The sequence below is a fragment of the Aquarana catesbeiana genome, linkage group LG01, assembly GCF_042186555.1.
Source record: "Aquarana catesbeiana isolate 2022-GZ linkage group LG01, ASM4218655v1, whole genome shotgun sequence".
Classification (NCBI taxonomy): Eukaryota; Metazoa; Chordata; class Amphibia; order Anura; family Ranidae; genus Aquarana; species Aquarana catesbeiana.
In genome coordinates, this window is record NC_133324.1 from 92,242,452 (window position 1) to 92,254,517 (window position 12,066).

Sequence of the window (12,066 nt, forward strand, 5' to 3'; positions counted from 1 at the left end):
CCTCCCGCCGCCTCCCGCCGCCTCCCGCCGCTGTTACCGGGCCTCCCGTGCGATCGGGAGGCCCGGTGTCCGTTCCGCTGCCTTCGGCGGCTGGGGGCGGACTGGAACGAAGCTGCGAGCGGCTTCGTTCCAGCCTTCTTCTTGTAAATGCGGAAGCGACGTCATGACGTCACTTCCCGTTTACTCGGCTGCCAATGGCGCCGAATTTAAAAAAGTACACAGTATTCAGAATCGCCGTTTTCGGCGATCTGAATACTTTGAAGTGTAAAGGAGGGATGGGGGGTCTTTTAGACCCCCCATCCCTCCATAAAGAGTACCTGTCACCACATATTACTGTCACAAGGGATGTTTACATTGTTTGTGACAGCAATAAAAGTAAAAAAAAAAAAAAAAAAATTTTAAACACAATTTATAAAGTACAAAAATAAATAAATTAAAAAAAAAAAAAAAAAAATTTTAAAGTGCCCCTGTCCCCGCGAGCTCGCGCAGCGAAGAAAACGCATACGGAAGTCGCGCCCGCATATGTAAACGGTGTTCAAACCACACATGTGAGGTATCGCCGCGATCGTCAGAGCGAGAGCAATAATTCTAGCCCTAGACCTCCTCTGTAGCTCAAACCTGGTAACCGTAAAAAAATTTTAAATCGTCGCCTATGGAAATTCAAAGGTACCGTAGTTCGTCGCCATTCCACGAGTGCGTGCAATTATAAAGGGTGACATGTTTGGTATCTATTTACTTGGCGTAACATCATCTTTCACATTATACAAAAAAATTGGGGTAACTTTACTGTTTGGATTTTTTAAAATACATGAAAGTGTCACTTTTCCAAAAATTTGCGTTTAAAACACCGCTGCACAAATACCGTGTGATAAAAAATATTGCAACAATCGCCATTTTATTCTCTAGATTCTCTGCTAAAAAAATATATATAATGTTTGGGGGTTCTAAGTCATTTTCTAGCAAAAAATACGGATTTTAACTTGTAAACACCAAATTTCAAAAATAGGCTTAGTCATGAAAGGGTTAACTGAAATAAATAAATAAATAAATAAATAAATAAATTATATCTTTTCATGTGACAACACTGAAGAAATGACACTTTGCTGCAATGTAAAGTGGTGAGTGTACAGCTTGTATAACAGTGTAAATTTGCTGTCCCCTCAAAATAACTCAACACACAGCCATTAATGTCTAAACCACTGGCAACAAAAGTGAGTACACCCCTAAGTGAAAATGTCCAAATTGGGCTCAATTAGCCATTTTTCCTCCCCCCGGTGTCATGTGACTCGTTAGTGTTACAGGGTCTCAGGTGTGAATGGGGAGCAGGTGTGTTAAATTTGGTGTTATCGCTCTCACTCTCTCATACTGGTCACTGGAAGTTCAACATGGCACCTCATGGCAAAGAACTCTCTGAGGATCTGAAAAAAAGAATTGTTGCTCTACATAAAGATGGCCTAGGCTATAAGAAGATTGCAAAGACCCTGAAACTGAATTGCAGTACGGTAGCCAAGACCCTACAGTTTAACAGGACAGGTTCCACTCAGAACAGGCTATAGTCAACCAAAGAAGTTGAGTGCACATGCTTGCTGTCATATCCAGAGGTTGTCTTTAGGAAATAGACGTATGAGTGCTGCCAGCATTGATGCAGAGGTTGAAGGGGTGGGGGTCAACCTGTCAGTGGTCAGACCATACACCGCACACTGCATGAAATTGGTCTGCATGGCTGTCATCCCAGAAGGAAGCCTCTTCTAAAGATGATGCACAAGAAATCCTTCAACAGTTTGTTGAAGACAAGCAGACTAAGGACATGAATTACTGGAACCATGTCCTGTGGTCTGATGAGACCAAGATAAACGTATTTGGTTCAGATGGTGACAAGCGTGTGTCTCGGCAACCAGGTGAGGAGTACAAAGACAAGTGTGTCTTGCCTACAGTTAAGCATTGGGGTGGGAGTGTCATGGTCTGGGGCTGCATGAGTGCTGCCGGCACTGGGGAGCTACAGTTCATTGAGGGAACCATGAATGCTAACATGTACTGTGACATACTGAAGCAGAGCATGATCCCCTCCCTTCGGAGACTGGGCCGCAGGGCAGTATTCCAACATGATAACAACCCCAAACACACCTCCAAGACGACCACTCCAAGAAGCTGAGGGCAAAGGTGATTGACTGGTCAAGCATGTCTACATACCTAAACCCTGTTGAGCATCTGTGGGGCATCCTCAAATGGAAGGTGGAGGAGTGCAAGGTCTCTAACATTCACCAGCTCCCTGATGTCGTCATGGAGGAGTGGAAGAGGACTCCAGTGGCAAGTGAAGCTCTGGTGAACTCCATGCTCAAGAGGGTTTAGGCAGCGCTGGAAAATAATGGTGGCCACACAAAATATTGACATTTTGGGCCCAATTTGGCCATTTTCACTTAGGGATGTACTCACTTTTGTTGCCAACGGTTTAGACATTAATGGCTGTGTGTTGAGTTATTTTGAGGGGACAGCAAATTTACACTGTTATACAAGCTGTACACTACTGTGCTCACTACTTTACATTGTAGCAAAGTGTAATTTCTTCAGTGTTGTCACATGAAAAGATATAATAAAATATTTCCGAAAATGTGAGGGGTGTACTCACTTTTGTGAGATACTGCTAATATATATATATATCTAGAGATAGATATAGCTATCTCTAGATATAGATATATATCTATATCTATATCTATATCTATATATATATATATATATATATATATATATATATGTAGTTCCTGACAATCCCCTGTAACATCATTGTGGCCTCTGATAGTCTCTTAGAAGACCAATCTTCAGGAGCAGTCCCTATCTTATTTTGCATAGTCAGGGGGAAGGGGACTATACAAAGAATAGGGCAAAGGATTGAGTGCCCTGCCCATGAGATTTTTGCCTTGGGCCTCTTTAAAATGGCCCTAATATATCAAGGGGAGAGAGTTGAAGTGGGGTAAAGATATGGTGAGCTCAGCCATGAGATCTTTGCCCTCAAACTACATAAAATGGCCTGGGTGAAGAAACCTAATAAGGTAGGGGGGCAGGATTAAGGCTGGGTTCACACTAGAGATCACAGCAGGCGTTCCGGTGCGTCTCCATTCAACATTTCAGCCCAAAATTTTGGGCTGAATTTGGACCTGAAACAGACAAAAGACGCACAGGACTCCTGTGCAATTCACACTGGAGCCGCTTCGGAGATGTGTGAACCTGCTTCATAAGCATAGGTGTGAACCCAGCCAAAAGGTGGGGTAAAAGATTGGGGACCCACCCATTAAAAATTTGCCTTAGGACCATTTAAACTAACCCTGGCTCAGATACGTAATATGCCAAGAGAGGGATTAGAAGCATGGTAAAAGATTTCAGTGCCCACCCATGAGATGTTTTCCTTATTCCTACTTAAAAAGATGCTGGCAAAGATATCTAATATGGCAGGGGGCATGGACAGAATGTGGGGTAAAGGACTGGCTGCAAAACTGGGGGGTTGGGATTAGAACTGAGGAAAACAATAACTGAATATGGTGCAGCACTGGTAGAAAGCACAGAAAGTTTTCAGCACACTGGAATTCTAGCCTTACCAAAAGGTAAAAGGGAGTTAATAGTGAGCTAAGTTCATTGTTAAAGTACAACTATAGGCACATTTTGTTTTTCATTTTGGATAGAGCAAGGGAGGGCTATAACTAGTGTCAATTTTTTTTTTCACCAACTGTATCCCATTGCAGAGATTTCCTTTCACTTCCTGATCCAAAGCCTAACAGAAAGTGAGAGCAAATCCCTCCAAATTAAGGGAATTTCTACAGGATCCCCAGGTAACCAAAACTAGTGTCTCCATTGGAAGATTTCACCTCTATTACTTTTTTGGGGACAACCCAAAATTTGGGATTTTCTTTTACTTTCACTTTCAATGATAATGTAAACAAGACCAATACAGAGGGTGAATCTCCCTAACGTGGGCACATGACAGTAATAAAAAATGACAGGTGTTCTAATCCATCTCCACTCTATCCAAAACGTAAAAAAAAAGTTTTGCCTTTATGTATACTTTAAGGTTTACATTTTAAGGCGAAATAATGTAATGCCTCCCCCAAAGCAGCTGGTTGTTTGGGTTTTTCCATTCCTGGTGTTGATGAGCCCCTAAATGGTACCACACTCCCTGATAAGAAATGGGTTCTTTACCCTGCTGGGGTACAACATTCAGCTGGTTGAAACAAAAGCAATAGCAATAAACAACATCAATTTATACAGCATGTACCAGTAACACAGATTGCAACAGATTTATGAACTATGAGTTTACCGAACCCCTGGAATAAGGAGGCAGAGTTTACACCTCTAGGTCTCTGGCCTAAGGAATTGCCCTAATGGGAGATACACAGGGTCTTTTAAAACGTATAGTCCCTGCCTACCTCCACTGGCCACTGGTCTGTCCTTGGCTGGCGTTGGAGTCCAAAGTCCTTGATGTAGTGCTTCAAATGGATTTTCTAATTTCAGAAAAATGGGAAGGAGCTCCCTAAAGGAACGAGTTCCAATTATCCTGATATGAGGACAGCTCTATCTCTTTAACTAGGTAGAAGACAAAACCAGCGGCCAAGAGGCCTCTCACTACTCTGGAAATTTTGTATGGCAATATTATTCCTTCCTAGGAGTTCACTTATCTCCTATACATAGTTCCGGCTGTCATACACTTCTCTCCTGTACATAGTGCCCACTGTTATACCCTCCACATTCCTCTGCTGTTCATACTACCCACTATTATACACTCATAGGAGTTCACTTATCTCCTATACATAGTGCCGGCTGTCATATACTTCTCTCCTGTACATAGTGCCTGCTGTCATACCCCCCACAATCCTCTCCTGGCATGGAATATAGGGTGAGTACATGGATTGAAAACTGGCTACAAGGGCAAGTTCAGAGGGTGGTGATAAATGGGCAGTACTCGGAATGGTCAGGGGTGGGTAGTAGGGTCCCCCAGGGTTCTGTGCTGGGACCAATCCTATTTAATTTGTTCATAAACGACCTGGAGAGGTAAACAGTTCAATCCCTGTATTTGCGGACGATACTAAGCTAAGCGGGGCAATAACTTCTCTGCAGGATGTGGAAACCTTTCAAAAAGATCTGAACAAATTAATGGGGTGGGCAACTACATGGCAAATGAGGTTTAATGTAGAAAAATAAAGCATTTGGGTGGCAAATATATGAATGCAATCTATACACTGGGGGGAGAACCTCTGGGGGAATCTAGGATGGAAAAGGACCTGGGGGTCCTAGTTAATGATAGGCTCAGCAATGGCATGCAATGCCAAGCTGCTGCTAACAAAGCAAACAGAATATTGGCATGCATTAAAAAGGGGATCAACTCCAGAGATAAAACAATAATTCTCCCGCTCTACAAGACTCTGGTCCGGCCGCACCTAGAGTATGCTGTCCAGTTCTGGGCACCAGTCCTCATGAAGGATGTACTGGAAATGGAGCGAGTACAAAGAAGGGCAAGTATGTACTAGCCCCACCAAAGCCTCATTGAAGTCGGTACAACAGGGATGGTTGTACTGCCTTATCAGTGGCCCTATACATACCAAAGCATTATATGACCTTAATTTTTATGTGGAACATATAAGAGAGGTGAGAGCATTGAGGTGGCACATGTGGAAGTCCATTCATTTACAGCACTAGAGTTCTGTTGGGTTCGTAGCATGTCCGGCGGAGAATATGGGGACATATTTGCACTTGATTTATTTATATATATGGAACACACGATTATTATAAGTTATAACGAAAGGCAACACAGAGACTATACACCTGTACAATAAGGATTGTATTTATTGTTTATTTAATTTTCTTTTGATTTATTTGCACATATTGATTAGTTGTATTATATACAGGTATGACACAAAATAAGGTACACCACACATTTGGAATAGTATAAGTAGTGGTTTATTGGCTATATTTGATATTTGCTTATGGTGGCGATACTCGCTTCAACATTTTCATCCAACCAATGTGTGATCAAAATAATCGAAAAGCCATAACTTCCCTTACAATGGATTCAGACTCAATATCGTTAGATCAACCAAGTTGATTGGTCAGGATGGAAAATTATCATTTTGCATCGATCAGAAGCACTGAGATACCTTACTCATAAATATGATCGTATTTTGATCAACCTGATTATGAGATTGCATGGTGGAAAAAGAGATGTGATCAATAACGTACATTCGTAAGTTGCGATTATATCTTAACTATTGATCAAAATCCACTTTCCCATAAGTAGCATATCGGTCAAAATGCTTTGTAAACTATAGAACGATTATTCCTACTGACAGAGATGAATCTGAAAAGAAATGAATCATTTATGGAAGCGTGAATGGCCACCATTAAAATAATTTGAATCCCATCAACTCAATACGGCTACAATCACATCAAGTAATCCCATCAATTGAAAGTATTGTTTCTCAGAAAGAATCACAGGTTTTCTGTAATTGTTCTGGAATAATGTTTAGTGGTCATCTTAAGTAGAAATAGTGCTTTGTAAATTTTTCTTTAATATCATTACTCATAAGATGTTGTCTTAGGTGGCCTACAATACATATACAAGTATTTACTGGTTACTGAGTACATGCCCCATTGTGCACTACATCAACTTTCAGCTTTGAGCACTTAATGGTTCCCAGTCCACATAGGTTGACGGTTTTCTTCCTCCCAGAAGAACCTGTCTTGATGCAGAACAGCTGTTCATTATTTTCAGGGCACTGATACGGGAGCAGGCAAAAGCACTGTGAGTCTGCCAAGAAAAAATGAGATTGATTAGAAGTTGTCCAACAGTAGCAGAAGAACGATGAAGCACTGCAATAAGTCATGTTTAAATATCTGTCTTAACAAACTGGGAATATTCCAGAAATGTACACCTCATGAGAAATTAAATGCATCTGTCTGAATAATAAAATATTATGATGAGATTACATAAAGCGGTGGTCCTCAGCCAGTGGCTTGGGATCACATGCATCCTTCAGCTACCTTTAATTCTGATCCCATTTGCTCCCAGCATCTGCTCCATGGCATCTGCTGCATTGGATTATAAACTTTCCATAAGCATGAAGTCAAGCAGAAGTTAATTTAATTAAAGACTTAACAGTATTAATAACTTCAATGTTTTGAGGGCTGTGTTTTTACATTTAGTGTAGATCACCACTGCCTTTTACGTTGAAATGTTGCTAATGACATGATAAATGGAGGAAACCACTTCAACAGAGTATAAAATAATATACGTAGAAGCATATACAAAATTCCACTATCAGATGTCAATAAATGTTTATAATTTCATTAATTGGCCATTAAAAACTGGACACCTAGATACTCAACTTTTCTTAAATCAAAAAATGACAGCAATGTCATACCTCCTCAATGAAAAGCTAATGTGTATGACTTCATTATCTACAGCAATAGAATATAATTAGTGATTCATTGTAATGTAATGTAAAAGTTTATGGACACCTGACCATCGCGCCTATATGAGCCTGTTGATCATCCATCCTATCCAACCCCATAGACCCATAGACATACCAATTGTGCATTAAAGTGGAATTAAACTCCACTACCAGAGTCCAAGGTTTTTGCCAAGCTGTGCATACTTGTACATTATGAAAAACTTCCCTGCCAAAGCATCTCTTTACAGCACTGCAATGCTTGCCATGTCCCTCATTACTCTGCCACGGACATTAAAATCTTTACCCAATATTCTTCTGGGTTCGGCCTTTTCAATCATCTTGATTGGGTAGCCCAGAATGACGTAACCACCGTGTATATACCAGTGGCGGCTGGTGCTCAAAAATTTTGAGGGGGAGGGGCAAACAAACTGAAAAATTCTGAAAAAAAAAACATTAATTGCAGCTTCACAGTGCTCATCAAACGCAGCCACTGTGCCCATCAATTGCAGCCACTGTGCCATCAAACGCAGCCATTGAGCCATCAAACGCAGCCACTGTGCCCATCAAACGCTGCCACTGTGCCCATCAAATGCAGCCACTGTGCCATCAAACGCAGCCATTGCGCCATCAAACGCAGCCACTGCGCCCATCAAACGCAGCCACTGTGCCCATCAAACGCTGCCACTGTGCCCATCAAACGCTGCCACTGTGCCCATCAAACGCTGCCACTGTGCCCATCAAATGCAGCCACTGCACCATCAAACGCAGCCATTGCGCCATCAAACGCAGCCACTGTGCCCATCAAACGCAGCCACTGTGTCCATCAAATGGTGCCACTGTGCCCATCAAATGCTGCCACTGTGCCATCAAATTTTGCCACTGTGCCCATCAAATACTGCCACTGTGCCATCAAATGCCACCACTGTGACCCCCCCACCTGCCTGCCCGGCACTTACCCTGTCTTGGTGGGGCAGCGGGTCACGGCTTTGAATGGTGTCCTCCATGCATCCTCTCCCATCCTCTCCTCCCATCCTCTACTCCTGATAGGCGTCCAATCACAGCGCCTGTCGTTTCAGCCAATCAGGTGACGGGTAACAGACCCGAGCACCTGATTGGCGGAGAGGCAGTTCAATGTTAGGAAAGCAAATATTCATTCGCTGTTCTAACACACCTGGGTGAACTGCGAGCGCCAAGCATGGCGCTTGCAGGTCACCTTTTTTGACGCCTATTAGAGACTATGGCTCTAATCAGGTGCTTCAAAAACACCCCCCTGCTATGCATGAATCTATCCATTGGTCATAGAGGGGGTGGCTGGAGAGAGGGGGCGGCGCCCGTGCGCCCTTATGGACGCACTGCCACTGGTATATTGTGTATATGCAACGGTGTTAATATTTTATTATTTAAAATTACAGGCACTTATATAGCACCATCAATTTTACGCAGCACTTTACATGCTGTATATATGTAATACATCTCAGCCCCTTGCACGTGCTGGGATTGTACACTAAGTTCTACATGCACAGTGTACATGTAGAAAAAATATTGCTGGGAGGCAGGTAAGATGTCAGCAATGTTTGCTAAATAGCGATCTGAATAGCTTTTTTTCCACTTTGATATGGAGTTGTGTCCACTTTGAAGGTAATATGGTCTCCACTCCTTTGGGAAAGCTTCCCACAAGATTTTGCAGTTTTGTGTGTCTGCAGGAAGGAAGTTGTGCCTATTCAGACATAGGAACATTTGTGAGGTCAGCTACTAATGCTGGATAAAAGACCTGGCTCACAAACAGTGTTAAAATTCATCCTGAAGGTGTTCAGTAGGGTTAAGGTCAAGTCTGCATGCAGGCCATTCAAGTTCCTCTACACCAGTGGTTCTCAACTCCTGTCCTCAGGGCCCACTAACAGGCCAGGTTTTAAGTATTACCTTGGGGAGATGCAGACTAGAATACTGCAATCACTGAGCAGCAAATTATATCACCTGTGATGTATTTCAGGTATCTTGCAAACCTGGCCTGTTAGTGGGCCCTGAGGACAGGAGTTAAGAACCACTGCTCTACAGCTAGCTCATCAAACCATGTCTTTAGGGAAATGGTTTTGTACACAGGGGTGCTGTTGTGCTGGAAGAGAAAAGGGTCTTCTCCAAAATGTTATCCCAAGGATGGAAGCTCACAAATGTCTAAAATGTCTTTGTATGTTGTAACATTAACAGTATCCTTCACTGAAAGTATCTGAACTCAGTTTGGATGGGTGTCCACAGAAGACTTTTATAATGTAAATTTTAGAAAAATGTGGTTTTCTATAAAGCCCAAGCGTAGCCAAATCTTTTTTTTTTTTTTTTTTCATTTTGAATAAAGTGGGGAAGGGGTATAATCTCACTGAGGTTTCTATGGCGTCCATGGTTCTGTAGAGGAGATTTCAACTTCCTGTCTCAGTGACCACACCAGAGGTAAACACAAATTCCCTGGCTACAGAAACAACAGCAAACCTGTCATGAGTTTTCACCTTTCCCCACTGTGTCCAAAAAAAAAAATTGGCTGGAATTGTGCTTTAAAGTGTGAACTGATATATCACATTGAACTGTACCTGTACATCGCTCCCAGTCATAACAGAAGTCATATCCACAAGCCTCCCTCTTTATGCTGTGGCTAGACAGTGATATCCTGTCTCGCATCCAGTTTAGGTTGACATCGTTGCATGGTCCATTATCTAGAAAGTGAAGCCTTTTTCTCCCCAGACACTTTTCAGCCAGGAAACGGCAACGTGGCATAGTGACATCACTATCAATATCTTGATCGTAAAGGCAGAGATCTTCTGTGTAGTGTCTAGACAAAGGAAATTTGGGTTTATAAGGCTTTGTGCACGATTACATCCCATCCTACAAGAGACATGATATTTCCTGTTCCCTATTTACCCATTAAAAAAAATTAAATGTTGGACTTTTTTTTTTTTTTTTAATATCTTGTTATATCTTGTCCAACATAAATTCTTTGACATTTGGGAGTCTTTTATTCAAACCTTAACAATTGACACCTAACAGTCAATAGCACAATGCTTTTAAAAGACCCAGTGGTATCAAACTAGACTAATAGCTAAAAACCCTCCAACTGAAATCCCACTCCCACCTTCACTTATACCTTGTGCCTTGTTGAAAGAGCCCCCCCTTCTTTTTAAAATGACAGACATAAAAATGACCACCACCTATGCTCAGTGTTTAATACTAAGTCCTGGACTCTGTGTTATTAGCTTAAACCCTCCCGTTATTTCACCTTGATGCATCCTATACATTAAGGTGAAAAAACTTCTGACACTGACTGGCCCCCCCCCCCGTTTTACTCACCTGAGCCCTTCGTTCCCTCGGCGGAGATGTGCTCTCCCTCTCACCTCTCTGCCCAGGGTTCACGGCTCTTGATTGGATAGATTGATAGCAGTGAAGCCATTGGCTCCCGCTGCTGTCAATCAAATCCAAGGATGTGGTTGCTGGGGGCGGGGCCGAGTCCGGCATTCTGTGTCTATATGACTCTCCCAGGGGGTTTACCGATTCGAGGAGGAGCCAGCAGAGCCGCCGGGGGACCCCAGAAGGCAATGATCGGGGCCACACTGTGCAAAACGAACTGCACAGTGGAGGTAAGTATGATATGTTTGTTATTAAAAAAAAAAAAAAAAAAAAGGGTTTACAAACCCTTTAATCACATGCTGTACTGCTAAAGTGACTGTTGAACAATACTGCCTCCTTGGCCAAATGTTGTGGCCACTCTTAATGTTATATGCATTCTTGTTTAATTTTTTTTTAATTAATTATAAAAAAATAAGGACATTTTTTTAACAGACCTAGGAGTTTGGACAATCTTTACCTCAGATTGGTACTTTTGAGAAGTATGACATAGAACCAAAAATGATTTACTGATTTAGGGTAATTCATTTAGCAATAAAACATCTCTATTATTTTTTATTATTAAATGATTAATATCTGAAAGGTCATAGTATTATGCCCCCCTGATCCCCTAATACTATTTCTGATAACCTTCCAAAGACTAAAGTAGAAAATGAATTATGTGACACATACAACAAGGACATAAAAAAAAAAAACCTGATTGCCCCTCTTGACATAATACCTGCTTACCAATTAGGAACCCTTGTGATGGCCTGGGTCCCCCTGAATCCTGCTGCTTGTGCTCACCCTCTCCTTCTTTTTTATCCCCCCACCCTTCCATGTAGCTTCCTTCTTCCCGGTTCTTTGTTCCTCTTTTCCTCGTTGTTTTCCTTCCTTTTCCTTCTCTCTGATATTGACCACTGGCTGGCTCCAAGCTGACATCACTTTATTGACCATTAAAAGGTTTTCACTCTATGCCATTACGGTACATCGTCAACTTGTATACACCCATGCTGAGGTTTAACAATTTCTCTGCTGTATATTTCAATATTTTATTATCTGAACCTTTGTTGGGGCTGTGACCCAATATTCTTCTGCTATTCTGCTTGCTTGTTGTTTTGTCAAGGTTAAAAACAATAATGTAGTGGTCTCCCTGACCTCTAAGGACCTGATGGTAACCCCCAGAGTCAGGGAGAGCTGACATTCCTCCTCAGAGTGCAGGTTATTAAGAATAATGGGTGTTGTGCAAGATGGAAAGATGGGCACC

General features: G+C 42.0%; 1 protein-coding gene across 1 annotated transcript in view; it reads right to left on the reverse strand.

Annotated features, from left to right (window-relative positions):
* Positions 1-5,820: 5,820 nt before the first annotated feature.
* The window catches only part of C6 (complement C6), a 125,599-nt gene continuing 119,353 nt past the window's right edge, over positions 5,821-12,066 (reverse strand). The window contains exons 17-18 of the mRNA XM_073621741.1: positions 10,013-10,251; positions 5,821-6,790 (exon numbers count right to left, since the gene is read on the reverse strand). Coding sequence (XP_073477842.1) covers positions 6,615-6,790; positions 10,013-10,251 — 415 coding nt within the window. The 3' untranslated portion in view covers positions 5,821-6,614. The remainder of the gene's footprint in view (positions 6,791-10,012; positions 10,252-12,066) is intronic.